A 27,345-nucleotide genomic window follows, 5' to 3' on the forward strand; every position below is an offset into this window, starting at 1 on the left:
GAGAGATACACAAGTAGGTAGTACAGTACGTAGATAACTAAACTACCAGCGAAAGGGATTATACATGGTGACTGGTGTCAAGGTGTACATGCAATGACTACTTACTTCATGGTTACTATATTTCCGGTAGGTAGGCAGTCGAGGTCCGCGCTAATATGTGCGGATAAGAATACTATGTGTGGATAAGCATTTCTTAAGACTGAAGGTTGGTAACATAGTGGAGAACGGTCAGGCTTAGCTGGGTATAGTGATGCTGAAAGGGTGGTGTTTCAAGACTCTAAATGAGGATATTGTCAGTCTGATACTGCACTTGAAATCCCGTCTCCAATTATATACTAAACCATCTATTATCTGCGCACTATATATATCTCCGAAACCAAATCATTATATACTTTTAGCCCATCACCTGCACTGCAGCAGTTTCCTTGACTAGTGGGATAAAACTACTCCACCCCACCAGTCGTGCTCCTCCGCCGCACACCCAACCTCTGCATCTCATACGCCTCGCCTCTCTCCAAATCATCCTCAACCGCCGACTCAGACGAGCTCTCATCCCGACGCATCATAACCCCATTACCTCCACCCCCATTCTTCGAATCACGATGATCCTCATCCCGACCCGAAGCAGCAGCAGCAGCAGCATCACTCAGCCCGTGGGTCCCGCCCACGCTCTCCATAGTGAATGGACTAGCAGTCGGGGCATCCAGAACGGACAGTTCCTCCTGCGTAAACCACCAGGGAAACAAGAACGAGCGGACAGGGATAAGCAGCAGAATGATAACCGGGAAGCCGATGGCAGCAATAGTCTGGGTAATGGCAAAGGTGGCACCGAAGCCGATCAGCTCCAGAATAACAAACACCCAGATGGAGAGACGGCGTTTGATGCGCTTGAGCGGGTTAGAGGCTGGCGTGAGGCCGCTGTCTTGGGCGAGGAAGATGAGTTTCTGGGTGATGCCGTTGCCTTGAAGAGCTTGAACGCCCATGATGAAGAAGAGGCCGGCCAGGACGGCTTGAGGAATTAGGTGCAGGACAATAAGCAGAGGGCCGGTCATGGTTCCCAGGGTCATGAGGCCTTGGGCGAAGTTGCTGACGCGTTGCTCGACGACGTGGTCGGTGACGCGAATGGCTTTGCCTTTGTTGGTGTCGTCTTCGTCGGCGACGTCGCGGGTGACGCAGAGAGCGGCTGTGTGAAACGGTGCTTGGGGGATGAGACCGTTGGGGAAGGGGATACCCAGGAGTCCGGCCACGAAGGTGGTGATTCCCAGCAGCCAGAGGTCCCAGTGGAAGCCGGCTGGCTTGCGCAGAGGGAACTCGGTTCCTTGGGCGATAAGAGACGAGACTATATGGTCAGTCAACCGAGTATGTTTTTATCCTGAATGTTGACTTACCATTATGGTCAAAATAGAACAGAATAGTCAACAGCACCGCAAACGGAATGGCAAGGAACACGTCGCCGACATTGATATCCCAGAAATGAACCAGCCACGGGCGCTCTTCTGTTGGGAAGAACGCTTTGCTCGTGGGCAGCCTTGCTACCTCGACATCCCTCATATGGCCGATATGAACGAACCCGGTAAAGAATACAATAGTCAAGGGAGTGCCATAATCCTCCAGAAACTTGCGAACCCACCGCTTGAAGAGACTGCTGTTACCAAGCTCACCGCAAATCCAACCACTCATAAGCACCAGCAAGGCGACCATGATACTGAGATACGCGGAAGTCTCGCCAGCGGTTCCCCACTGCCTAGTGAGGACCTGAATACCCTTTTGGAGGTAGATGAAGGCGACGTAGAAGCCAAAGATGTCGCAGGAGAAGCGGGTGACATAGGTGAGACCATTACAGGCATTGGTTATGGCAAGCAGCCAATGCATAATCAACGACCATCTACAATGATCAGTACGAGAGCTGCCAAAGAGAGAACGCGGAAAGAAAACTCACATCCCAATCCAGCACATAAATGCCAAATAATTCGTTCCCCGGGGCGAGATAATATCATAAACCGTGTAATTAAACACAGTAATAGGACCTTACCAATCAACATACAATCCACCAGCAAATGGAATATAGAGAGAGAGAAAGAAAAACATACCAGTAACACCCACAATAACCAACGGCTGCGCCGCAAAGACCGAAAACACCACAGCAGCCAGCACACTCGCAAGCAGGACCTCATTAACGCCATAACTCTGGTTGGTTTTTTCAAACATATCCAACGAGAAAGCCAGCGCAGGGAGAATACTACACAGCCCGAATCAGCACACTTTCTTCCCTCCAAAACCAAATCCCAAATAAACACAACCAACACCAAAAGAAAAGAAACAGGATTCACCCACTTAGCAAAATACATATACACCGTGGCGGGCACAACGCGATAATCCCACGCATCCGTCCAATCACTCCAATAGAACGGAGCCCTTCGCTTCACATCCTGAATCATGCCGCGAAAGAGATGGATTTTGTACCATTTCTCATCCTTCTCATTCCCGGAGGGAGCAGCATTACCAGCACCGCTACCAACAACGGATGATTGATACCTGTGGTCATGATGGACGTGTGTACTGTGCTGAGAGCGGATACTGCTCGTCGGGCGGAGATGTTGCGATTGCGATTGCGACTGCCACGGCCGGCGCGAATGCGAAGATGACGGTGGGAGGGTTTCTCCTACTCCTCCTCCGCCGCCGCCGCTGTGGGAGCCGGAGGTGGAGGCAGTTGGACCTTGCATGGTTCTATTGAGAACTCGGCTGTGCTGGCCTCAATATACTACAGGATAATAAAGAGTAAGAGTAAGAGTATACACGTAAGGAGCCTAGCTCTCTGCCAGCTCCGGCGGGAGGAGAAAGTCTTTCGCGACAAGCTCAGCCGAAATCTTAATTGGCTATCCGGGGAATTGTTAAGTTCGTTTCGAGGAAGGGAAAAAAGTGTGGAGAAACGGCCGGCCGGCTAGTAGCTAGCTAGCTAGACTGGCGGCGGCGACGGCGAGTCACGGCGACGGTTGCGGAAACCTTCACGAAAGCTGAGTGATAACTGGGGTGATCATAGAAAAGCAAGCAAAGGGAAGCGGATGGGAAATTACCACCACTTTCTTGTCTAATGAGATTTAGGGACTTTGAGGAATAAAAGTCTTTGACTACTACTAGTCATGAATCTACCGGTAGCGACCATGACTAGTTAGTGCCTAACGTCATTGGCTTTAGCGAGCGACGTTTTTTGCCGACGGGCAGCCATGCGTACGTTGTGCAGACAGACAGACAGATTGCATGCAAAAGTAGTTTTCGTGTTTATTAGAAAGTGGAAGCAAACAATTACAGCAGAACGCTTGATGCGGAACTACCTAACTATTACACAGAGTTGTTAAAACTATCATTGCCAGTGTCCTACGTGCACTATCAATTTACCCGGGCTGGAATCCACTACCGGTGTCCCTAGCTATCGTTTGCATCAATATTAACCACTTTTATGTCGCATCTCCTCTAAGCGGGAGGAGGAGGCGGGGGAGGCTGGTCACTAGGCGGCTGTTCATCATGTCAGTAAGCGGTAGATTCAATTAGATAGATAGCACATACCGGAGGCGGGGGACCCTCGCCAGGAGGCGGAGGGGGTGGGCTGCCAGAGCCGTAGTACATTGGCGGCATGCCCGGCGGCGGAGGTGGAACACTCAGACCCGGAGGAGCGCCAGGAGAACCCATGCCAGGGTAAGTAGGATAAGCTCCGTATCCATACGATGCTTGTCCGCCAGGGGGCGGCGGGGGAGCAGCCTGTTGCCAAGGAGCAGCAGCGGAGGCAGCAGCAGCTCCAGGTGCACCATAACCACCGTGAGAGCCATAGCCATAGTCGCCGCCGCCGCCGCCGCCGCCGCGTCCCTGTGCAGCCCATGGAGGCGCGCTGCCGTGGTCGCGGGAGCCGTAGTCGTCACGGCGATCGCGGCCTCGCTGCTGCCAGGGAGCCACGTCACTGGGAGGAGGTCCGCGCTGCCATGGCTTCACGTCGCGGTCATCATAGCTTTGATCGGGGCCAGCCTCGATCCGGCGAGGGACATGGCCGTCTTCGCCGGGCGCGCCACCAGACAATTCTTGCATGAGTTGCTGAGTGATGTTAATACTGTGTACTGTATACTTGAGAGAATTTGCAGGAAGCATACCTCCATCTCACGGTCGACAGCGTCACCGCCACCGATAGCCCTGCGGCCACCGAAGCCACCGTTGTTGTTGCGCCAGTCGGAACCGCGCTGACGGTCGGGACAATCACGGGCCATGTGACCAGCGTTACCACAGACGCGACAGATGATATTGGCGGTGAAGTTGCGCTGCTCAGGGCAGTCGTACTTGCGGTGTCCGATTTGACCACCTGCAGTTGTTAATTATGTCCCAAACGAAATGAGAGGGGAAAGAAAGACGTACAGTTCTGGCAGGCCTGATTCTCGTCATCACGGAGAGTACCGTTGAGTGCGGCCAGCTCTCGAAGTTGATTCCTCTTGAGCTCGTTCTGACCCTCAGGGATCGAAGCGGCCTGTTATCCATTAGCACCTAGTACTCATTGTGCAAACATCTCAAGGATACGTACCGTCTCAATGACATTGTGCACCAGCTTCTTCGCCTTGTTAACCTTCTCCTCAGTATCTGCCATAATCAAACAGTGAAGATCTTCTTCCTGGTTGCTGGCGTGAGCGGCATCAGAGCGACCCTTTCCTTCCTTGACGGAGCCTTTACCACGAATGGCAATCTTGGCACCAGACTCCGACTCCATCTTCTTCAGGGTATTACCACGAGGTCCTATGAGTAAGCCAACTTTAAAAGACAGCAAAAAGCTAAGTGTTAGTGCAAGCTGTTTATAAATTACTTTCAGGCGGGTGAGTGTGAGCAAGAAGGTGTAAGAGGAAGAACAGGTAGAGCAAGGGTTCGCAAGAAGCGAGCTGGAGATAAACAACGCCCGGCGGCGAAGTCTTCATCAGAAGCTCGACTCGAGCACAGCATAGTCAAGGAGTGCAGAAGAGTACAAATACAGCAATGGTTAGGAGTTAGAGGGTTAGTTATCATACTGAAGTTAATCTCTGGATAGTCATTCACAGGCACATAGACCTTCTCCTGGGTCTTAGTAGGACGTCTGTAGTCAGAAGGCGGGTGGTAGTTAGGAATAGTCTTCATCGCCTTTTCGACGAGTTTGTGGCGCTCATCCTCGAGACGCTTCCGGTAGCGGTATTCCCTAGTGTTTACACGTCTGCCAAAGTTATCGTACTGAGGAGGGGGGGAGGGAGATCTAAGAACCGTTAGTCATGTCCATAGCACGGAATCGGACTGAAGAAGAAAGAGACGAACCTATCCCCATCAGCCGGCACAACATCATTGATCCTCAACTTCTGGCTGATCTCCTCAATCCGCAAATGCAGGGTATACGCTTCCAGCTGTTCATTGGTGAAATTAGCCATAATCATGGTCGGCAGACCCATGAGACCGGCAGCCTTGTTTTCCTGCGCATCGCCCCAACGGTTACGCTTCTTGCGCTTCTTGACGCCGTCGGCGGGGGGTTCAGCTAACCATAGCATCAGCAGCCGTATAATATAAAGAAAGATAAGAAGAGTATGTACTCACCGCGGACAGGGCTCCTGCCACGCTTATAGGCCGAATCACCAGCACCAGGCATAGAAGCAGGCGTCGCGGTGCGACTCTCATCCTCCGGGCCCTCCTCACCTCCAAACCGTCTCCGGCCCAGAGGGATGTTATTGGACCCGGTGATTCCCTGGTTGCGCCAGGCCATGATGGACGACTATTAATCCCTGTTGTTAATGTGACAGAAATATGAGCAAAAAAGAGAGAATCTTTTTCTTTCTTTCTCCGCAAGATCCTTGACGAGAGGACGGCGATGCGATGCGACGAGAGAAGGGAGATGTGGCAAGGCTTTTAGGCCGGCACGTGGTGATGACTAAGCGGGCGGAGGGAAGCAGAATATCCAGCTAAAGATGTATGCAGCTTTCAGTAACTAAAGCACAACTGTCTGATTACTTCACCATCAATACTATCTCACAACCCCATCAATGCAAAATCAAGCAATCATATCCATCATTACTAACTAAATAATACTAACAAACTAATGCTTAGCATCCGCCTTCATCCCCTGCTGAATCCACCCCTTCGACTCCTCCGCAATCTTCTCCGCCTTGGCCTTATCCTTCAAGAGCTCCTTAATAGTATGCGGACTCGGCACATGCCTACCCTTCTCAACGCCCTCCCTAGCAGCCATGCGTTCCTCCCACGCCTTCAGATTCGGGAACTCCTCAATATCAATTCCCGCCCACCCGGCCGCCGCAACCCATCCCCAATGCGAAATATCCGCAATACTGACGTGATCACCAACAAGATACCCAGACTTCGACTTGGCGAGGTGCGCATCCAGCACACTGTACAGACGTCTTGTCTCGTTGATGTAGCGGTTCACGCCGTACTCGATGCGCTCGGGCGCGTACCGGTGGAAGTGGTTCGCTTGGCCTTGCATGGGCCCGACACCGGCGTTCTGGAAGTAGAGCCAGCTGTTCTGTTCGTAGTATTCGCGGGTTCCCTGGGGGTAGGAGATCTTGTGGTCTTTGTCGTATTGTTCCGCCAGGTAGGTGAGGATGCTGCCGGATTCGAAAAGCCGGATCTTGGACCCGTCCGTGAAGGTGTCGGTTAAGGCGGGGATGCGGCCGTTGGGGTTGATTTCGAGGAACCATCTATGTTGGTGTTTAGTGGGTGGTGAGTTGATGTGAGGAAGGGGGTTAGGGAGCATACGGCTCTTTCTGGGTGTTCTTGGTGATGTCAATCTTCTCGACTTTGTAGGGCAGACTGGTTTATCGGTTAGTCAATTGCCGATTATCCAAGGAAGATAGATGTTTGGCATACCCAAGCTCCTCCAGCGCAATGGAAATCTTAATCCCATTGGGAGTCTGCGCAGTGTACAGGGTAATGTCGGGGCGGCTCATTGTGGCGGCTGTAGCTGTACTATACAAAGAAGAAGTAGAAGAGGATAATAAATGCACTCGACTCTGAACAGAAGGACTCCGTGAACCGAAGAACGAATGCAAGTAAATGGATGATGATGGGGATGATACAAAAGAAGATGCAGAGCGACGACAACAACGGGCATTAAATAGGCCTCTAGACCCTACACGAACCCCGCTCATGACCGACCAGATAACTCTACTCCTCCACGATGATTAATGCAATGGAACAGCTAACAATGTCCACTGGTTGAGGGGGAGTTAACTAGTAACCTTAGTAAACATGATGATGCCATTTTTGGCTGATTCATCCGTGGCCCCACTTGAGCTTGAGGTTTGATTTCTAAGCTACTTACTTTTTCCTGCATCGAAGTGTTTCTATCGGGGATTTTTCTTCTTATCGGGTGGGGATAGGTCGGTAACTATAATTATTATGCCGGCTTACTGTACGGTTAGTTTATGATTAGGATTGCGTGATTCGTAGTTGGCAGGATTAAGGACAGGGGTTGCATTGGAATGCTCGTAGGCGCAGGTTAGTAATCTGCTACATTTGTTGCTGAGGAAATGCATCGCTACTTACTAGTAGTAGTCCTTACTATCGGTGCTGACTGCTGTCCAGTAGTCCTACGGGGTGGGAAGAAGCTGACCGGAAACAGAAAGCATCGCGGAAACATACGGAGTACAATGCAAATTAGTAATACTCCAGTTGGCTTACCGAAAAATACACGAGCACAAATAAGCACAAATAAAGTTATGCAAAACTGATTGTTATGTGCAATCGCAAGCTTCAGAGCCAAGCCATACAAAGAGCAACTATATATACTACCCTAGCTATATAAAAGTATAAACCAATAGCAACCAACAAAACACCGAGAGGATCCAACACACAGGTAGTCCGTAGGCTGTGGATAATCGAGGAACACGGCCGCCAAGCGTCGATGTGCTGAGACACGAATGGGGGCCGAGTGAGCATTCACTCAAAAGGCGGCCATCCACCAGCCACCTTACCAGGTAAAACTCTCCTCGATGAAATCCACCTGCGTTTGGTCCTGTCTCTTGCGGCAGACCCGTCGAACATCGTCGCTCAGGCTTCCGTTTCCACATACCAGCACTCCCATTGCTCCGACCTGGTTCTCGACCTCCATGTTGATCAGGGTGTCAACATTAGGGCGGCCCGGGAACATTTGAACGGTAGCGCTGGGACTCTGGATTTCCTTGGTGTTGCGCGGGCGCGTGATGAACAGCATGATCCGGAGGACCTCACGACGGCGGTCCATCGCCAGAATGCTAGTCATCCAGGGCCGGATCCACTCGAGATGTTCGGGGGACTGGATGATCCAGACCAAGGTAACGCGACGGGCCGCCACGGTCCCTTCGGCAAAGCCCTGGACGAGATGCCGCACAAATGGTACTTGATGTGTGATGCCGACACCGCCTGCAAAGAGCATGACCGTGCCGTAGGAGTCCATGGTATGAATGCTACCATACGGGCCTTCTGCGAACGCTCGCAAGGTTACCCGTCCACCGGCGGAGCTCTGAGCACGCTGGAACAATTTATCGGTAAAGCCAGTGCGGCGACGGATCAGCAAGGAAATGGTTGTCTCTGGAGGCCCGCAAGGTCTTGCTGGGTCATAGGGATACCCTTTTCGCTTGCGGGGAATTCCTCGGCCTCGCTCCACCCGACGGAGAAGGGGTGGCTCATCCAGAAACCAATGGATGGGATATACAGGTAGATGTGTTGGCCGGGCTTGAAGGTCCAAGGCCGTGCCATCTTCAGGGTGATTCGCAGGGCATCGCCCGGCAGGGCCTCGACCTGCGCTGTCGTGGACTCCCTTCCGCAGTTACGGTACACGATGATGAGGATGCGAGCGGCTCGCTAGGGTCTATTGTTAATTATCTGTCTCATCTTCACATAGGAAAATGGTGGCTTACCTCGAGAGCCCAGAGGATGATGGCGGCGAGAAGGTAGTTCTGGGACACCATACCATCCAAATGTATCCACAGGAAGGCAAACGAAAGCACAACGAACACGATGTGGAGGTGAAGGAAGGTCTCGTAGAATGCATGGCGAATGGGGGAGGGAGAGTGCACAAGGAGGGCAGTGAAGGCGCAGGCAGCCTAACAGTCAAGTTAGCCAAATTCAAGCGTGATTTTCCATGAATGCTTACGATCAATCCACTCAGCATGAAGCTGCTCTCTCCAAAAACCATCCCAACGATATCCCAACCGGCTATACACCTATCAGCACACAAATGAACCATGGATTTTTACTAGGGCTGCAACATACCTTCCTGGGCCTTGGGAACCGCCCAAGCGAACACATGGGCGATCGACTCCAAGACGACAATGCGAGCGAGCCAGCGGTGAATCAAATTGAAGGTGTCAAACGGCACCTGAAGCAGGGTGATCAGGGGATTGTTCCTGCCGGCCATGAGCACCACCGGGATAAGGTTCACTGTGGCCATGGTTCCGGTGCGGTTGCGGATCAGGCCCGCAACCGTGGACTCCTCGGACCCATAGGGTACTGTAACAACGCAAAGGACGATGTTCATGACGATGATGCCCACCAGGATGAAGGAATGGAACCGACTGGGCAGCGTGCCCATGTTGACAGCTCGGGAGAGCTGAAACTCGCGGTTGTGGCGGGTACGGAACAACGGGGCATAGATGATATGGTTGTTGATTTTCGCGAGCATGCTGTCGGGGTGAACGAAGTACCGCTGGCGTTCATTGTTGAAACTTGCCAGTCGCCTCATATGACTGGCAAGACGATGCCACATCTTCCAGACATAAATGAAGGCAGCCATTAGGCCAAGAACCAGCAGAGTGAGACGAGCGAGATCATCGTTGAGCATCTCATAAAACGCCCAGCCCCCTCCTCCATGGCGCTTTTCGAGCTCTGCTGCAGAAGCAAGTCCGACCAGGGACGAGCAAAGAAGAAGAGAATGCATGTTTGTGTGTGAATTGAAAAATGAGAAGAAGAAAAAAAAGAGTGGAAAGGATATCTCGACAATCGACGTCAAGATGTACTAATAGGGGGATATTTCTTGCAGGAGACCAGCTCTACCCAGACGGACTTTTTTCTTCAGAAACTAAATGCAAAAGAAGAAAAAAGGAAAGAAAATCCCGAAATGATCCTCGTCAATGAACCATGCACGAGACCCAATGAGGAGTATATGAAGTCTCTAGTTGTTGGACTGGCGTGGGGAGAGCAAGAATATCCCACGTCCAGCTGAGCCAGGGTTCACCAACAAGGGTATTGTTATGGCGCTTTGTCGAGCAGCGGGAAGATCACAACTTGAACAAAGACCAAGCGACAAGGCTGGCGGCGGATCGAAAGGAAATACGGTAAAAAGCTTGGTGTGTCTTGATTTACAGAGAATGGACGGTCGCCTGGGAACTGGGATACTTCCGTGTGGAATCTCTCGACAGTGGCGGGCAACGGAACGGAATGTTCAAAATGGAAATATGAACCAGTCACACCCTTTGCTCTTCAGCTTCAGAAAGGAAAAAGGTTCTGACAAAGAATGAACGAAAAAAACCGGTACCAACAGCCAACAACTACCCAACAGCGAGGCAGAAGCGAGCCAAATCGATTGGGGGGCGTGGGATAGGTACCCAAAAAAAATAGCAGGGATAGAAGGGAAAGAAGGGACTGACTATCCTGTAGCCGATATGTGAAAGGGAAAGCGCTTAACAAAAGGAAAAGCAGGAGAAGAGGAAAAAGAAAAATCTACGAAGAAGAAGAACGAGCAGAATAATTGAGAAAGATCTCCAGAGGGCCAGTGCCAAAAACCTTCTCAATCTTCCTCCTCGCCCTTGGCTGGATTGGAGCATTGCGGGTTAGCCGGCGACTCATCAGGGCCCAGCATCCGGGCCCATCGAGTCAAGTCAGTGCATCGCGATAAGTGGAGAGAAGGGAGAATGAGGTGGAACACTGGACAGGTCGAGCCAGGTCACCAAGAGACGCTGGGCCCGTCCGGGTGACTCCTGTCAAATTTGCCTTCCATGCCAAGCGAAGCGGATATATGAGGCCATCGATCGAGTTGAGGGGAGGGGGGGAAAGAGAGAGGATGAGTGGGTTCCTAGATGAAACAACCCAGCGGAGGCCGGATGAGATCTCGCGGCTTGGCTGGAGGGAGCGATGACCGTCGCCCTTGCGTTGTAGAAGTTTAAGAGCCAGTTAGCGAGCCAATCTTGGCGGCGAGGGCGGACAAGAGCGGGCCCCAAGTGGATTTGGCGCGGTTTGAGGTTTGAGGATGAGCAGAAGAAAAGAGTCGGAGAGAGTCAAGATAGGCAAAGACCTCTTCCGAAATGGCGAATCAGAAGAGATAATAATAATAGTAGTTCTAGACAGAAGTTCTTGTCTTGAGTGGTGTGGCCATGATTGCCGGTCATTGCCTATTTGGCTGGTGATATCAGACAAGAATTACCGAGAACAAGAAGGAGAGACAAAAATAAGGGCAGAAAGAAAGAAAGAGGACCTGTTCTTGGCACCGGGAGACCCGTGATCTGACTGATTGATTATTCCTCTTCCTTCTTCTATGCTTAACATAAACAAAGTCTCCGGGAATAAACTCTCTGCACAATCCCTTTTTCTTGTGTAACTTACCATGTCTCTCTCTCACACATCATGATGAGACATTAATCCTACTAGTAGATACTGATATCAACCACACGGCACACCAACCCCCAGCCAAGGATAGAAGGATTGTTAATGTTTTACTTTTGGGGGGGGAATTAGTAGTCTAGTAGTAGTCTACAGCAAGTTCCTATCGTCACGCCTTCCCCAAAGCAGCAGGTGGAGAAGTCCCTCATTCATTTACTCACCGATTCAAGAAAAGTGGGAATTAATATGGGATGATAAACAAACCGTCATTTCATCAATCAGAAGTAATATGATTATTCCTGGGGTGATTTTGATAGTTGATGAACTTGTCGGGGTGATTTAAATTAATTAATTAATTAATTTCATTTTTATCCTGATTTATACTTCCCTTCTTGCTGTCAGTGCATGATGATGTATGTCATCTGTCAATGTTATTATTGTTAAGCTACAGTCGTGCGACAGTCTTGTCACTGCGGCTGCTTCACTTCTTCCCGCTCAGGAGGTGACTGTCTAACTGACTGACTGACAGATCGTGGGGGTTTATGGTCTTCTACTTACTGAAACTACTACTCTACCATTCAATAATACTACTTAGGGAGTTTCAGACAATGAAGCCATACCTAACCACATTAGTTCACCTACCAGGGAATCTAGTTATCCATTTTCAAGATCTACGATAGAACAAAGCTAAAATTCCGTGCCCATCCCATGCCACATAGTATTTCCCTTTTTTCCCCCACGTCCAATCCAACCACCGGACCCAAGCATCAAACGAATGAATGACTTTTTCTTGCCCGCGGGTATCATTTATCAATCAGTCGATCAATTCAGAAACCAAGAAGATCCTCCAAAAAAACAAACCTAATCAATCAATCAATCAATCCACACCCTACCCAGAATTAATCGGTGGCTCCATCCCGAAATCGCCAGGAAATAAGATGGTCACAATAATACTCTAAATCAAAATGAACATGGACAGACCAGACCATCCCATCCACGACCCAGTGATGGGGTTCGGTCTGAAAATTGAGACCTCGCCAACAATCATTGCCAATTTCCCATCGCCCAAGCGAAAGTAAAAAGCCACAACCCCCGCGCTCACAAGAAACTCAGCTCGTTCTCGCTGTCATCATCAGAGCCAGAAATTACCCGCTCGATTGGGGAAAATTGCGTACGAGTGGAGCGTCAAGGACGCTGCATCTCCGACGGTGTGGGAACCAGTATTGGAGGTGGTGGTGGTGGTTGTTGCCGTCCCTTACTGGCGGTGCGGATCGGCGGCTTCACCACACGGGCTGATCGATGATAACCACCTTGATTTGGGGAAGTCAATCTGATAGGATCCGCACAGGAGCTGAAGGGTGTGTTCGGGCCCTTCTTCAAGACGCTGGTCTTGGCCTGGGGTAGATAACACACGAAGGGCCCGTCCGTGTCCGGGCGGCTATCGGTGCAGAACAGGACGCGCCCCGCGTATCGCTGGCGAAGCGCTGGCCGTGACTGGAACTGCAGCCCTCGTTCCTCAACCGAAACTGAAGTCTCTTGGGAGACGGTGGCCTCCAATCAATCCATCCCGCAACCCTTGTGTCCCGCTCATCGATGGCGCAGATGTCACGCAGGATGCAAGCCTCCTCTGGAAGGTTCAGGGCTGGGCGACCTGCTACTGGTTGGAACATCGACGCTCGGCTCTCGCAGCAGCTGGGCTTGAAGCGCCGTGGGGAGCCAGGCGTTTGGCAACTGGCGTGTGCTAATCTTCCATTCCACAATGCTCCTCTTCCTATCAGTACAAGTGAGGTGGCACATCCAATACAACCCCCCAATGAATGCTATTGCTGTTCCGCAGCCACCTTGTCGAGCGGAGGAATCCCCCGTTCTCATCAGCTGAGCAAGCCTCCATATAATCGCGCGAATTTCCCGAGGTATCCTCACAGTATTGAAACACCTATTGGATAAACTCTACGAACTGTTCGACTGCATTGCATCCTGTTGGTATACCAACAATAGGCAGAACAATTCTAGTTTTTCCCGCGCAACCAATGGACCTCAGGCATTTGGCAGCATCCGCTCATGCTGGGTCATTAGGCTCCTCTCCTCGTCTGAGAAATTACAGCCCGTCTCTGGGCCGGGTTTCTTGGTTAGCGGGAGGGGGTGGTAAACAGTCAGGGTCTTGATCAGTCATGGCTTTCTACTACTGCTGATATTAGGTGTGGGGACACCTGAATAGATCCAAGATGTAGCTCTGTATGGTTAGGATATACAGCGAGTCGCAATCCAACGGACCCAGGATCGATGCAAACCTGAAAGTAACTGAGAGATACTGGAAGTAACCGGCAGAGACGGCGGAATGAGAAGATGTAAATGTAAACATTGCTGCTGCTCCTCTGGATGCAGTTAGCGCCGATAGCCAGGGTCACTCGCTTCTAATCCTGACCATTAATGACATCGACTTGTGTATGCCCAGCCATCTAAGTTTAGAGTTGGATATTCTGCTACAAAGAGAGGAGAAAAATGAACCAAAGACATAGCATCGTTACAGAGTCGTATTGGGATAACCACCGATCATCGTATATAATACATAGCATGCGAATCGCCCGGCCTGGCTATGCACTGCCCGCGATAGAGAGAACCCCATGCCAAAAGACGTGAAATGAACAGGACAATAGGAAGAAGAATGAAATAATAACATAGAACCATCAGCACCCAATTCGGTGCGGGAGTAGAGAGATTTCTGCAAACGGCCCGCTCATCCAAAACATCAACTCTTTGCAGGGATATATAGAGCCAAATAAATACCTCTATTAAGACAGGCATAGTACAAGGAAATAAACCCAAGATAATTTTTTAAGCTCGGCCAGCGGCCATGCACAGGGAAATAGAGGGTAAGAGAAAAGAGATTGAGACAACCCATCATGCTTAAGCCGAAGACTTCTTCGAGCCACGGAGCTTGGGGTTGCTGGCAGCAGCGCGCTTCTTCTGCTTGGCCTTGGAAGAACCGGCATCACCGCCCTCGATGAACTTCAGCAGCTCATCGACGCTACGGGAGTCCAGGGAGGCACTGCCGGGAGCCCTGGCTCCAGCGACCTCGGGAGCAGTCTGGCCAACCTGAGGCTGGATCTTGGTGCCGAGAGAGCGAGGGTTCATGTTGACCCGGCGCAGACGGCGAGCCTGGATGTCCTTGGCATGCTTGGCGATCGAAACCGCGTTCTGAGTGAGCTGCTCCAACCAGGTCTCGGCTTCCTTGGTGTTGCGGTCGTTGGGACCCAGTTGGCTAAGGAAGATGTTGTAGGCATCACGCATCTTGCCAACGGCACCCTTCGAGTCCTGGTCAAGAGCCAGCGCCTGGGCCAGCTGGAACAGGATGGTCGCGGTGTTGATCGACTGGCGGCCAAAGAGAGACTCGCAGACTTCCAGCGAGGCCTCGAACCACTTGCGAGAGTCCGAGTACTGCTTAAGGTGCTGCAACATCACCGCGGCGTTGTTCATGGTGGTGATGGAATCGGGGTGGTTGGCGCCGTAGATGATCTTCCAGAGGTCCATGGCGTGCTTGATGTAAGCCAACGCAGTCTTGGTGTTTCCAGAAGCATGCTCGAAAAGACTGAGGTTGAGGTAGCTTAGAATGGTGTCAGCGGAATCCACACCCAGAGTACGCTCAGTGACGATGACAGCCTTGCGAGCCAACTCGACGGCCGCTTCCTTCTCGTCGGTCTGGTAGTACAGCATGGACAGCTGGTGGTAGAGCTTGGCGACCTCAGGGTGGAGGATGCCGTAGATCTGCTCGTGCAGAGACAGAGACTCCAAGATGAGCTCCTGGCCCAACTGCTTCTGGTTCTGCATAAGAGAGATACGACCGGCCTCCAGAGCCTCCTCAGCAAGGGAGCTCCTGGGGGAGGCGTCCTTGACCAAGGGCACAATGTTGAGGATGTCATCAGGGACAATGGCAAGGATAGGCTTCTCCTCCTTGGCGGCACGGGCGGGAGAGCTCGAATCGCCACCCTTCTTCTTCTTCTTGTTCTTGCCCTCCTCCTGGGCAACACCGTTGGCACCGTTAGTGGCGGGAGCCTTGGCAGGGATCTGCGACTTGTCGAAGATGAATTCCCGAGCACCAAGCTGCAGACCGAGCTTGATCGACAGATCACGGAGAAGCTGCAAGTGTCTAAGAGAGTTGAACCACTCGGCTTCCAGGGTGAAGCGGTACCGAATGGTCACCTGCTTCTCAATTGCAGCCCGGAGAGTGGCAGGGGTGGCCTTCTCGAAGGAGAAGTCGCCTTCGGGGTAGATGGAGCGCAGAGAGGCGTCGATCTCGGCAACAGGGTTGGGGTTGACATCAGCACCCAGAAGGCAGTTGAGCAAGTGAGAAATGCAAGAGGCGACAAATGGCGCCGGCACGTTACGAAGGTATTCGTTGGCAATGTGCTTGAAGGCACGGGAAATCATCTCCTGGACAAGGAGAGTAGACAGGGCATCGAGACGAGAACCCTTCTCCTTGGACAGCTGAGCCAGCTTACCAAGGTAGCGGATGTTGATACCACGCTTGTGCAAAAGCTGGCTGAGGGACTGTCCATCCATAGGGAAGCCGACATCACCGTCGTGCAGATCCTGGATCAATTCGGGCATGATCTTGGAGCGCAAGTAGTCGCAAGTCTCACGAACCTCCTTCTCGTCCTGGGCCCACTGTTCCTTCTCCTCATCGGTCTGGGGAACCTGGCCGCTGCAGACGTCGGGGTTCAACGCAAGCGAGAATCCGGAGATGTCAACGCGCTCCTGGTCCTCCTCGCTCTTCTCTTCGGAGGCCTGCTCCTTGGATTCGGTAGCCTCGGAGGATTCAGCCTTGGCAGCATCGGCCTCAGCCTTGGCGCTACGGCGGCGCTCGACTTCGGCCTTGACATACTGGCTCATCTTGTGTCTCCAGTAAGATTCAACAAGCTCCAGTCTCAGGACGGACATGCGGTGCGGGTAGGCATCGCTACCTTCTTCCTCCTGCCACATGACATCCAGGGGAGTCACGCGGTAGAGGTCAAGCACGTACTTGCGGCCATCAGTACCCAGAAGACCCTTGGTCTCCACGCTACCCTCAAGCTCGTGGCGCTGGCCCTCCTTGTCCCACACGGCGTGCTTCTTGACGCGAAGAGCCTTGGACATCTTCTCGAAAACAGACACAAAGTCGGGGTGAGTGGCCACGACATCCTTTCCTTCAACACCACCATAGTCGATCTGGTGCTCACCGGGCTCACGCTGCTTGAAAATACCGGGGACAATACTCTGACCAACGATACGCTTGCCGAGGTAGTCGACGACCACAGTTCCCGGGGTGAAGAGACCGTTGATGTCGAGCTGGTTGACGGCCTTGATGCCCACAACATCCTTTCCGACAGCGACACGGGCAGCCTCGTCACCACCCTCGGAGGCAAAGGTGCCAACACCGTCAGCACCGAAAGAGTAGAAGATGTTGTTGTAAACGAAGATCTGAGCATCGCGGCTCTCAGTGGGGTTCAGAGGAGCGACCTCACCACGAGCCACCAGGACGGCACCGCGAGCGGCGGCCTCGTTGTAATCAGCGAACAGCTTGGAGGTCAAGCGTTCACGGAAAACACGGTCCTGAACAGTCTCGCGAGGCAGCTCCCGGGTAGTCTGGAACTCCTCGTTCCAGTCACGGAGGGTCTCCGCGTTGTCAACGCCGGAGATGAGGTAGTTCTCCTGGGAACGGGTGATGTCTGGCTGGTGAGCGTTCGCAGTCGAGGTGGGAGGGGGAACAAGCCACGGGTTGTTGGGGATGGCGTTCTGGAAGGGGAAGGTGGTCAGGAGATCCTTCTTGTTGTTCGACTCCTGGAGGGCTTCGAAAGAGGCGTTGAAGGAGGGCGACAGGTGAGCGATCAAGGTGAGCAGCGAGTGCGCGCGACCACTCTTGGGGATGGTCTTCGGGGAAGGATCGAACTTCATGTTCGAGTTCTTGTTCACGTAGAAGCCGGAGATGTGAGAGGTGATCTGGAACTGCTCACCCTCGTTGGTGGTGACCTGGAGGTAAAGCAAGTGACCCTTCTGGCGGAGGTGGTAAGGAACGGGGTTCCACGGGGAGAGAGAGATGGCCTTGACGGTCTTGGGAAGGGGAGCTTCGGCGCGGGGGAGGATGGTCTTGAGAGAGGGGGAGCTAGTAATGTCGTACTTGGACAGGGAGTGCTCCTTCTCCGACGCATCAGCCACCTCAGCGGAGATGGCATCGTGCAGAGACAGACCAGCGCTGATACCATGGAGGTTGTCAACCCGGTCACCCGCAGCGCCAACCAGCTCTCTCATGCGAACAACGTGCATACGAGCTTCCTTCTCGTTGTAGGGATCCTCCACCAGGGTGATCTCGGAGTCAGCCTTCAGGTCAGGCACCTCGGACAGCTCGACGAAGTCATTGATGCGCTGGCCGTTAAATTCGAGGTGGAAGCAGGTGTACTGGAAGGTGCTGGGCAGCTCGACAATCGATTGGCGCACATCTTGAACTTGTTCTTGGCTCGACACCTAAGTATTCGGGTTAGAGGGTTTTTGAATCATTCCTCTAGTCGCATGACTCCTGTAGACATAATACCCACCATCACCTGGATCTTGTAGGGCTCATGAGGGAGCTTGACGGTGATCTGGAAAAGACCTGTAAACGATGACTCACGGTCAGTAACATGTACGCAAGATTGAGTTATAAGCGACAGGAGAGACGTACCACCGGTGTTATCCTCTTCCTGAGTTTCCTCAGGGTGGTTACCATTGGTGAGCTGTTCGGGAGTCTCTGTGGACATGGTTAGTTTTACTGGACATACACCAAGCCGGGATCGGTGATTGACGGCTGGGAAAAGCAGGCGAACCTTTCGAGTGCTCCAGTTCGCCATTGGTCTGGGCCATTATGACGGACTAAGTGGTAGTAGATCGAAGGGGAAAATAGAGAATAGAATAGATAGGTAGCACTAAATAAGACAGAGCTACCTGATGACGGCTTGTGTAGAACCCCAGCAAGAATGGAAAGCGGGTGGCGGTGGAAGTAGTAAAGGATGAAAAGGATGAGAAAACGGACGGGGGAGAAAACAGAAGCAAAATGGTATGATACAAGGACAAGGGGAATTGAATCGAATACAACCCGACCCCGTACGCAGGACAAGAAAGGGAACCCCAAAAAAAGACCCGATTAAGAAAGAATTGGCAGGATGGAGGGAAAAGGTTGAAGCTGGAGAAGAGCACACGGGGAAGCCGGGCAGGAGAAAATTTCGCGGATGCGGAATACCCTCGGAAGTGCTCGGGCGGTGGGAGCCAAAACCGGCACCAAAACTAAACGGGTGGTGGATTGGTGGATTGGTGGATTCTCCACAACAGTTGGGACGATGCCCTGGCGACCAGATAAGGTGTGGATAATGGATATAGTAGTACTTTGTTGTAAGTCGGCATCATCGTGAGGTGAGTAACTTAATCTTAACATCTTAACGCGCCCCAGGACACGACGTTGGTTTTGCGCAGAAGATCGATAGTTAGTAGGTAGTGGTGTGGTAGTAAGTAAACCATGGCTCTCGCGGGCAGAATTGAACAGTGAGATCATTGCCGCAACCTTACGTTGTGCGACCTGAGACAGTCCTGTCACCATGTTTGCAGTATGCATAAAACTCCATTGAATGATGGTATTGAGGCCAAGAATCTGTTGGATTATACTGTAGAAGAGGTCAAGTCTCTTCAGTCTGGACTCGCCGTTCATCTGTTAAATTGAGTTTCCCCTTTGTATAGCCACCACTACAAAGTACTATCCACTAGATAAAGCACGAGGACTGAAAAGTGCATTATGGCTGGAGGTTTCCTCCCATATCACGAACCAGGCAGTACGTTGACGATGCCTTCACCACTGCCATTATCATTAGAAACTGACCACATCAGTTGTCAACATTCTCATCCTAATCTCCTTCTTTTTCTTCCTCTCGCTAGCGGAATGGATCTCCTCCAAAATCATCCGCGCCGGCATCATTGGCCAGATCGCCGTCGGTATCATCTACGGAACGCCACTGGCGAACATCCTGCATGCAGACTGGCAATCCACTTTCCTTGCTCTAGGTTATATCGGCTTAATACTCATCATCTTTGAAGGCGGGCTAGGAGCCCGTCTTGACCTCCTGAAGAAGAATTTCTTCTTGAGTATGATTGGCGCTGCAACAGGGGTTCTATTTCCGATCGGACTTTCTTACCTGCTCTTGTACTTGGGATTCGGTTATGGTGAGTATGCGTTACTCGATTAGGACTCTCAAAAGTGACATATCCCGGCAGGTGCTGTTGAAACCTTCATCGTGGGAGCATCTTTGTCTGCTACTTCTCTCGGCACTACCTTTGCTGTTATTTCAACCGCTTCCAGCACGGTCGATCTCGCCCAAACTCGCGTCGGATCGATCCTCGTAAGCGCAGCTGTCATTGACGACGTTGTCGGTCTGGTAATGCTAAGGTAGATGACATACTTGCCTGAAACCCACCTTCATCACGGTTTAACTCATTTAAAACAGCGTCATCAATGATCTGGGCGAACTAGGCCAAGGCCACTCTGTCAATCTAGGCTGGCTAATTGGCCGCCCGATTGTAGCCTCCGTCGGCATGGCTATTGTAACCCCTCTGGTAACAAAATACCTCTTTGCGCCGCTCTTCCGCCGCTATATCGAGTATCACTTCGCTCGATTCGACCACATCTCCAACATCATCCTGATGATCTTGGTCCTCTGCGCATTTATCAGCATTGCCGCGTATACGGGGACTTCCATCCTCTTTGGTGCGTTCCTGGCTGGTACATTCCTAACTTATATCCCCAGTAAACACCCAGATGGACCGTTTGTAGTTATGAGCCGAGAGGAAGGCGAAAGAGAGGAGAATAAGAGTCCGACATTCGTGCACACTTTCGAGCGGTACCTGCTGGATGTGCAGAAGTATCTTATGGAGCCGCTTTTCTTCTCGAGTATCGGGTTCGCTATCCCCTTTGTGCAGCTTTGGACAGGGAAGAGGATATGGAGGGGTATCGTCTTTACTCTTCTGATGCTTTTTGCAAAGGTATTCACTTTCCACCTCTCGCTAAGTTTGTCTCTAACATGACAACTAACAATGATCAGCTCATCGTTGGAATCTGGGTCCCACTTTGGCAAATACTTTCCGGTTCCAACATCCTGAGCAGAAAGGTAGCAAAAGAGTATCCTAGGGAAGAACATTACAGCGACGATAGCACAAAAGCAGTCTGGTCCACAGTCTGTCTCTCCGGCCTACTTCTCGGCTCGGCAATGGTTGCCCGCGGCGAGATCGGCCTCCTCATTGTCGAAGTGGGGTATAATGAGACTTCGTACGTGAGCGAGGACGCCTTTATTACCGCCGTATGGGCGATTCTGCTCAACACGGTACTTGGTCCTGTAACTGTGGGTCTGCTGGTGAAGTTTCGTGGAAAGGAGATAGAGGAGGGGGCATGGGGGCTTCAGGGGACTGCTCCTGCTGGTGATGGTGATTCAAGTATTGATCCCTCACTTGGGTGAGATGCAGGACACCACTGTCTCATCTTGCTGACTACATGGGTTCACTACAAGCCATTGCCTTCCTAGTAACCTTGAAGGTTCTTTCAAGACTCATGATGACATGTGTCAGACCACCAGGCATTCCCCGGCGTACTCATTGAACCATTCAGGCTCGATTTGGACCAAACCCTCCTCACCAGATGGCCAACTTCCAGTTCCAGCTCAGCCAGCTATCTACTTGCCAGACTATCGGCTACTGGTATCTAGTTTTTATCTCAGCGACCAGGGCCAAGTCAACTCTACAGGCAGATTTGTGGTGGATAAGGTTCAGAGTCAACAAGCATAGTGGTCAACAAAGTCAATAACTCAAATATATGATTTCATGTCGAAGGGTATCGTGGGTTCCCTGTACTCCGTGACATCTTCAATCTCAGAGGCAGCATTGAAAATGAATGTTTGGCACAAGCGAGCGTCAAGCCCTGAATGTCCCACTAGCCTCTTGCAGGGATAAGATTCCCGAACCCACATCCTTTTACCCCACGTTTCTTCACATGACGATTACTGCTCCATTTTAGGGCTTGAGTCGTGTGGGCTCGTCGCAGTCAGGGCACGATATTAAAAGGTAGATCTAAGGACAATTCTAATCAACGAACGTGCAAGATTATATCATCTGATGATGGTTAGGTGCGTAATGTTCAACATACATGAACAAGATGAGAGAGCAAAGGTGACAGATTTGGGCTCGGAATGGACGAGGGTAGAGGGAGATCTGATGTTTTGGTAGCTCTTGTCGTGCTGTGTAAAGTAGTAGAGTGCACTTAGTATAGAAATCTCTGAAATACCTCTTCGTGAGTGATAACAAAGAACAGTATTAGTAGTTGTTATAGAGAGTTTCCTTAACTGCCCCCTCTGCACGTACCCTGGAACTCCTTTCAGTATTTTGCTTGCAAACCGCTAGCCTTTTCGCGCATACTGTAAGCAGTGCCTCTTCCATGATAGAAGGGAAGCCTACAGGAGAATTTTGTCGCTGGGCATGGACAAGAATAGGTCTACGGGGACCTTTATATACTAGTATCTGGGTGCAGGATAACATTAAGGGCAAGCTCCCTTTGTGATATAGATTTTCAGTTTGATATACAGTTTCATTCTGAGACTGAGATTGGCAACTTCAAAGGATGAGCAACAGCAGATGATTCAGAAGGCCCCGATAATGGATAATAATAAAAGGCAAATTTTCATCTCCTCAAAAGCAAAAAGCATTTCGAGTGTGCGAGATATTACAAAGCATAAGCTGACAACACAGCTGGATAGGTATAGGTAGATCAGCTAGAAGGAGACATCCTTGTCCTCGGGGTCAGGCTCATATTCGTCAGATGAGCTGCTAGCTTTAACTGTTTCCATCAAAACCTCGGCCTTACAAACCAACCAGGAGGTAGGCTCCCCCTCCAGTTCCTTGAGTCGTAGAGGCTGATGGCTGAATGGTATAAATCGGATGGGAGTATCGTACCGACACACTCCCGGCCGAACCACGAGGATCACCCGGCCGCGTGGCTTGGGGACGTACAGTGGAGGATCCTCTTGCTTATTGCAATGAAACTTCATCGAGAACATGAGCCCCGTAGAAGTATCAAACTGCTTCAACTCAGGGAGCTGGTGGATTTTCACCTGTCCACCCAGTATAACCTCGTGATTGATGAAGGCTTGTGCACTATCCTGAAATATCGTCACCAGGCGCTCACGGCGCGCTGTCTCTTCTTCTGCACCAGCCAACTCACGTAGGAGCAGCTGGAACAAACTGTCTGCCAGAAGTTGATCCGCCAGGTCTCTTGCCATGTTTGCCTGCCGCTTGCGGCTCCTGTCTCCAAATTCATAAGGTGCTTTGTCCCGAGGGGACTTGGATGTATCGTCTTCTTTTAGGTTGGCAAGACTGAGTGTGACCATCCTCCACCACATAGCATTGACCGGGCTTGCTACAAAGACCAGGGATGACAGCCCCGCCTGTTAGATCAAGAAGAACCCTTCCATAGAATTGGAAACGAGCTGGAATACTCACATTCGTAATATCTTTCATAAAGATACTGAATTCGTTCGGAGAACGATAAGTCTCCAATCTTGTCAGTTGCATCACGTTTCCCGTCTAGGAACCCGAACGGTTTCTCGAGCAAATGAGTGAATATCGTTTGGTAGATCATTGCTTCGGCCAGGCATAAGTGGAATACAGCCCGATAGGAGGGAGAAAGGAGCGACTGGATTTTATTCCAAGGTTCTTGGATACAGTATCTATCAAGTCTCCGAATGATCATCTGTTTCTGTACTCTGGAAAGGGATGGAGTATCCACACAAACAAATGATTCAGTCCACCTGGAAACCTCGTCTTGGAGATTGGCATAATCTATCATGACTGTGTTCGTATCGAAAGTGTACCCCACTTGACTGATTGCCATGCGATGACAATGGCTCTGATATTTATCGTAGTCTTCAGCTGTCAGGTGCACCGAAGGCCTTCTGGACGGTTGAGTATCGGACGGCGACTCGCCCTTCGGGGATTCAGTAGCAGGAGGCTCAAGCGGCATTTTGGCGCTCTCTGGCGGAGCATCCTGCTTCTATGTGAAGATCAGGCATGTAAGTGGAGGTCTGGGGATTGCCAGGCTTGGGAGGTAGATGGAGAATGATAGGCAGGAGGCGAGAAGGGGACTGACAACCTCTGACTTTTCTGTATTACGGCGTCGTTTACCCGTCATAATGCTCAGAGTAATTGGAGACGCAGGATGGGTCTGAGCGTGATGATGGGAAGAGAGGCGACGGAGGAACGACAAAGGAGGAGGAAAGAGGGTGTATCACTCTGGGCATCAATCTTTAATCCCCTGACTCGGTCTTGTCTCTCAAGCCAGCAAATGCCACAATAATAACAACAGCAGCAGCAGCAAAAACCTTCTCCTACCCCGCCTGGTTATGGATTCCTTTATCTCACGACTGTACCAAGGCTGGGATCTCTTTATCGTGAAGCTGTAACAAAGGGCACGACCTCTTTGTCCCGGAGCCGTACTGTTCCTGCATTCGAGATCCAATCGTTTTGATTGCTTGTATCTCTCAAGTTCTCCCTGACCACAGAATCCATGGAAGGCTCCAGATTGATTATTAGTGTCGAGTTTGGGGCGAGTAAAACAGGTAACCATGCCGCTAGATGCTTCCACCCCCCGCATGTGTCCATGACTCACGCCCTATTTTGAATAGTTGTCGGCTATCATGTCACCAGAGATAAGTGGAATGGGATTCCTGAGTTCCTAGCACTAGGTAATACCCATATCATTCCAACGGCGATCGCGTACCCCCAGGACGGCTCCTCATGCTGTATTGGTGTGGAGGCGCAACGCCAAAAGAACTGCGTTTATTGAATAAAACATATATTCGACGATGCTCGCATATTGCGAGACTCTGATGACGAGCTTATCGAGGAGCTCGTCGAGTCGACATGGTTGCACCTGCCTCTCAGGCAACGCCAGGATCCATCCCTCGTCGTGTCCGACTTCCTGGGAAAGATATTAGGGCATCTCCAGAGTTTCTTGAAATATGACGATGCAATGGACAGAATGCCAAAGAACTTCATATTTACCACGCGATCTACTTGGTCGGAATCTGCTCATATGAAGATGGAACAGGCTGTTTATTCGGCAGGGTTTACAAATCCTCGCGGCGCAAGCGTCTCCTTCACTTCCGAGGCCGAGGCGGTCGCCGTATACGCCGCCAGTGAAGGGGGATTCAACATGGGGCAGCTTTGTGAAGTGAGTATCTAATTGCAGGCAAATCCATTTATGATCGTCGAAATTTATCAGATGATCGGAATTATTTGAACAGACAGGCGATGGGGTCATGGTGGTTGATTGTGGAGCCAGTACTGTCGTACGAGTTCTTCTTGGTAACAACGATTTCTTTTCCTTTTCTATACTAATGGCACGACTAGGACATAACTACTTTTCTCGTCGACCAGAAAATTCCTTTTGAATATCAAAGACTTACAGCGTTTACAGGTAGGTAAGACCTAGTGAGGTTCAAGTTTTCAGCTAATCCTTAGTAAGGTAACGCCTGTGGGGCGGTTCAGCTCCAATCTCTGATATATAAGAAGTTGCAACACAACGAAGGGCGTGGTCCGGTGACGAGAAGCAAGGTCAATCGTCCGTTTGCCCAATGGGCCCGGCAAATTTTTCCGCATGGTCCTATATCAATGCCCACTAACACCGGGCTCCCGCATGCTGACCTGCAGCTGATCTACAAGAGCGCTGCCATCAAGATCATTGGCCATATTCGGCGTGAAATTGCTTGCGCTAACATCTGCGCTGGACGCAGTGTTGTCAAGGTACTATAATATTCTGGTAGCTTCCACGCAGCATCAAATGGCTAACATGTCTGTCAGAGACTACTTTTAGTGGGAGGTTTGAGTGGATCGGCCGAGATCTCAAACAGAATTCAGTACACATTTGAAAACGAGTTCAGGATCGAATTCCACCAGCCATATCACGTGTAAGCCTGCCAACAACCTCGTTACAGCACAGTTCTGTTCTCTTATCATTCAAAGCTTACAAACATCTCATACATATCGGAACCTAGCCGTTTGTATTGGTGGCACACTTCGCGGCCTCATGGGGCCACAACTGTCCTTTAAATTCTGGAGATTTTATTATCTGGTCTACGCGAACCAGCAGATCAACATGATCATCAGCAAGGTAATGCGTGAGCCTGACCTCTCGTGGTGCTACTGATGGCTTAACCTTCTTCGCAGGGGAGTCCCTTTGACAACGAGTACTCCAATCAAATCAATATAACACTGCCCCGAAGCACAGACGGGGCCCATACCATTTTTGTTATGGAGAGTGCGCAGCAGGTAGACCCGCTCGAGCGGCTCGAAGAACAAACTACTGTTGTTGGCAGAATCAACTGCGACTTGTCACCAGTGCCGGGAAACTGGCAACTTCTGAACGTCTTGGTCAGTTACCGAGCCACAGTGAGATCTGAAGGACAACATCTTCCTCCCGAGCGCCTGCTCCATCTAGCTGTGTACGAGGCGGAAAGTAAAGAAAAGCAGCTAATAGGCCACACGCGAGTCCTCATGCAGAGTGGGTTGTGAAAGCACTGCGCTTGGCATTTTGTTTGTTCGGCTACTGTGGGCACAATAGGTAGGAAAGGAAAGAAGCTTTGGAACACATAGAATGTAGAATCTTTTGCACGATTAAATTGTCATGTTCAGTGGGTACCGGGTTGACTGTCTTTCCTCAACGCCTCTCTTAGATTATACTCCGTAGGATCTGTCACGTAGACTGCGCACGGAAAATATGGATGAGCGGAAGCTGCACAACTGTTACAACCCAACGCTACTGCCCCTTACCATGGTACGTAATAATTCAAAGAAGCATATTTACATGGCCTTAGCATGAGAACACAAACGTGACTAACCACTTTGGCTGTCCCCCACCCCCTAACTCAAAGGCCTCTCCATGCATCTGGGTTTGTGTCATTGCCATGAACCCACTGTCAGAGCCTACCCTATACCCCTCCAGCAGAAGGACATTTCCCAATAGTTAATAAAGTAGTTTTATCTCCAGTGGTAATAACGCTTAGATTGCCAGACTTGCTAGGATTTGTTTGGATTAACAGAACATCCCAGCACCAGGATCTCACCACACTGACCGGACAGGAGGTGCACCTCAATCCTGACGCACGCTTGCTCTGTTGAGACAAGAAGCAAACAACGCCTGACCAAGTATCAACATATATGGTCTACCATGGCTCAGTAGGATTCTGCAAGCCCATCCCAGAAGAAAGAACAGGGCATCGCACAACGCCAATGAATGAGTCTTCCCCATCTTTGATAGTATACATCCATCTGTCTCTTTCACAATAGCCTCCCAAAACTTATCAGTCGGATTGTAAATGTCCAATCTCGGAACTTGACGCGGCTGCCTGCATCGATTCCCGGACTCCTATTCCCTTCCTCCTCCTCCCGTGCTCGTATGCGTAGTTCGTTTGGCGATGGAGGCTTGGGGGGATAGTCGGTTTTTTCTTAGGCGGTCACTGGCGCAAACGAGAAAGTCGTAGGGCGTGAGGCCCTAGGTTCCGTCAAGGCAAGGCTCCGGATTCTCTTCGCTCGGTGCAGGTGATTCTGCTCGATGGTGTCCGTGCATTGGGTCTTGTAAGGGAAGGACGGAGAGAGGTGTGTAGAACTAAAGTATCCTGAGGGGTATTAAAAGTTTCATCGTACTTTATAGACGCATGTTTTCATTGCTGTGTG

At 50.9% G+C, this 27,345-nt stretch overlaps 10 protein-coding genes across 10 annotated transcripts; 4 read left to right on the forward strand and 6 right to left on the reverse strand.

Moving 5' to 3' along the window:
• Positions 1–341: 341 nt before the first annotated feature.
• BDQ94DRAFT_181148 (anion exchange family protein) lies at positions 342–2,723 on the reverse strand (the record flags this gene model as incomplete). Its single annotated transcript, XM_026773830.1, has 5 exons — positions 342–1,339; positions 1,389–1,885; positions 1,940–2,027; positions 2,091–2,239; positions 2,335–2,723. 5 exons carry the CDS (start codon positions 2,721–2,723, stop codon positions 444–446), a joined length of 2,019 nt encoding a protein of 672 aa, XP_026623512.1. The 3' UTR covers positions 342–443.
• Positions 2,724–4,418: 1,695 nt separating this feature from the next.
• Positions 4,419–5,850, reverse strand: bbp (putative zinc knuckle transcription factor/splicing factor MSL5/ZFM1). The gene is made up of 4 exons (XM_026776299.1): positions 5,587–5,850; positions 5,314–5,527; positions 5,037–5,254; positions 4,419–4,785 (listed from the first exon to the last, which is right to left on the reverse strand). The coding sequence occupies exons 1-4, from the start codon at positions 5,750–5,752 to the stop codon at positions 4,532–4,534; spliced, it is 852 nt and encodes a 283-aa protein (XP_026623513.1). The 5' UTR covers positions 5,753–5,850; the 3' UTR covers positions 4,419–4,531.
• A 93-nt stretch (positions 5,851–5,943) lies between these two features.
• BDQ94DRAFT_148547 (glutathione S-transferase family protein) lies at positions 5,944–7,221 on the reverse strand. Its single transcript, XM_026767211.1, has 3 exons — positions 6,871–7,221; positions 6,760–6,813; positions 5,944–6,701 (listed from the first exon to the last, which is right to left on the reverse strand). Exons 1-3 carry the CDS (start codon positions 7,149–7,151, stop codon positions 6,083–6,085), a joined length of 954 nt encoding a protein of 317 aa, XP_026623514.1. The 5' UTR covers positions 7,152–7,221; the 3' UTR covers positions 5,944–6,082.
• Positions 7,210–7,735, forward strand: BDQ94DRAFT_148551 (uncharacterized protein; the record flags this gene model as incomplete). The annotated part of the gene is made up of 2 exons (XM_026767212.1): positions 7,210–7,233; positions 7,325–7,735. Exon 2 carries the CDS (start codon positions 7,533–7,535, stop codon positions 7,731–7,733), a length of 201 nt encoding a protein of 66 aa, XP_026623515.1. The 5' UTR covers positions 7,210–7,233; positions 7,325–7,532.
• Positions 7,736–7,744: 9 nt separating this feature from the next.
• On the reverse strand, positions 7,745–9,919 carry BDQ94DRAFT_181150 (ferric reductase family protein; the record flags this gene model as incomplete). Its single annotated transcript, XM_026773831.1, has 5 exons — positions 7,745–8,571; positions 8,610–8,844; positions 8,901–9,086; positions 9,137–9,198; positions 9,256–9,919. The coding sequence occupies 5 exons, from the start codon at positions 9,917–9,919 to the stop codon at positions 7,973–7,975; spliced, it is 1,746 nt and encodes a 581-aa protein (XP_026623516.1). The 3' UTR covers positions 7,745–7,972.
• Positions 9,920–13,041: 3,122 nt separating this feature from the next.
• On the forward strand, positions 13,042–13,647 carry BDQ94DRAFT_67587 (uncharacterized protein). The gene has a single exon (XM_026776300.1). It carries the CDS (start codon positions 13,171–13,173, stop codon positions 13,522–13,524), a length of 354 nt encoding a protein of 117 aa, XP_026623517.1. The 5' UTR covers positions 13,042–13,170; the 3' UTR covers positions 13,525–13,647.
• A 446-nt stretch (positions 13,648–14,093) lies between these two features.
• Positions 14,094–18,755, reverse strand: BDQ94DRAFT_67590 (translation initiation factor 3 subunit CLU1). Its single transcript, XM_026776301.1, has 4 exons — positions 18,414–18,755; positions 18,272–18,337; positions 18,147–18,202; positions 14,094–18,075 (listed from the first exon to the last, which is right to left on the reverse strand). The coding sequence occupies exons 1-4, from the start codon at positions 18,448–18,450 to the stop codon at positions 14,485–14,487; spliced, it is 3,750 nt and encodes a 1,249-aa protein (XP_026623518.1). The 5' UTR covers positions 18,451–18,755; the 3' UTR covers positions 14,094–14,484.
• Positions 18,756–19,177: 422 nt separating this feature from the next.
• Positions 19,178–21,408, forward strand: BDQ94DRAFT_181152 (cation:proton antiporter; the record flags this gene model as incomplete). Its single annotated transcript, XM_026773832.1, has 6 exons — positions 19,178–19,409; positions 19,465–19,797; positions 19,849–20,020; positions 20,079–20,613; positions 20,673–21,079; positions 21,150–21,408. Exons 1-6 carry the CDS (start codon positions 19,373–19,375, stop codon positions 21,406–21,408), a joined length of 1,743 nt encoding a protein of 580 aa, XP_026623519.1. The 5' UTR covers positions 19,178–19,372.
• A 980-nt stretch (positions 21,409–22,388) lies between these two features.
• Positions 22,389–22,895, reverse strand: BDQ94DRAFT_172891 (uncharacterized protein; the record flags this gene model as incomplete). Its single annotated transcript, XM_026772046.1, has 1 exon — positions 22,389–22,895. One exon carries the CDS (start codon positions 22,893–22,895, stop codon positions 22,389–22,391), a length of 507 nt encoding a protein of 168 aa, XP_026623520.1.
• Positions 22,896–23,515: 620 nt separating this feature from the next.
• On the forward strand, positions 23,516–25,584 carry BDQ94DRAFT_161280 (Hsp70 family protein; the record flags this gene model as incomplete). The annotated part of the gene is made up of 7 exons (XM_026769359.1): positions 23,516–23,684; positions 24,297–24,448; positions 24,509–24,844; positions 24,918–24,962; positions 25,024–25,090; positions 25,139–25,416; positions 25,474–25,584. 7 exons carry the CDS (start codon positions 23,516–23,518, stop codon positions 25,582–25,584), a joined length of 1,158 nt encoding a protein of 385 aa, XP_026623521.1.
• Positions 25,585–27,345: the final 1,761 nt, after the last annotated feature.

The sequence above is a fragment of the Aspergillus welwitschiae genome (genome assembly GCF_003344945.1).
Source record: "Aspergillus welwitschiae strain CBS 139.54b unplaced genomic scaffold BDQ94scaffold_29, whole genome shotgun sequence".
NCBI lineage: Eukaryota > Fungi > Ascomycota > Eurotiomycetes > Eurotiales > Aspergillaceae > Aspergillus > Aspergillus welwitschiae.

Excerpts from the sequence above, each read along its gene's own strand:
- BDQ94DRAFT_148547 (XM_026767211.1), bottom strand. The coding sequence starts at position 7,151 with ATGAGCGGGGTTCGTGTAGGGTCTAGAGGCCTATTTAATGCCCGTTGT. Across the intron at positions 6,814-6,870 it reads ATTGCGCTGGAGGAGCTTGG|TCTGCCCTACAAAGTCGAGA; the intron begins GTATGCCAAACA and ends CCGATAAACCAG. Across the intron at positions 6,702-6,759 it reads AAGAACACCCAGAAAGAGCC|ATGGTTCCTCGAAATCAACC; the intron begins GTATGCTCCCTA and ends ACACCAACATAG.
- bbp (XM_026776299.1), bottom strand. The coding sequence starts at position 5,752 with ATGGCCTGGCGCAACCAGGGAATCACCGGGTCCAATAACATCCCTCTG. Across the intron at positions 5,255-5,313 it reads GTGCCGGCTGATGGGGATAG|ATCTCCCTCCCCCCCTCCTC; the intron begins GTTCGTCTCTTT and ends AACGGTTCTTAG. Across the intron at positions 4,786-5,036 it reads CTATCCAGAGATTAACTTCA|TTGGCTTACTCATAGGACCT; the intron begins GTATGATAACTA and ends TGTCTTTTAAAG.
- BDQ94DRAFT_67590 (XM_026776301.1), bottom strand. The coding sequence starts at position 18,450 with ATGGCCCAGACCAATGGCGAACTGGAGCACTCGAAAG. Across the intron at positions 18,203-18,271 it reads GGAAGAGGATAACACCGGTG|GTCTTTTCCAGATCACCGTC; the intron begins GTACGTCTCTCC and ends CATCGTTTACAG. Across the intron at positions 18,076-18,146 it reads CCTACAAGATCCAGGTGATG|GTGTCGAGCCAAGAACAAGT; the intron begins GTGGGTATTATG and ends CCGAATACTTAG.
- BDQ94DRAFT_67587 (XM_026776300.1), top strand. The coding sequence starts at position 13,171 with ATGGCGCAGATGTCACGCAGGATGCAAGCCTCCTCTGGAAGGTTCAGG.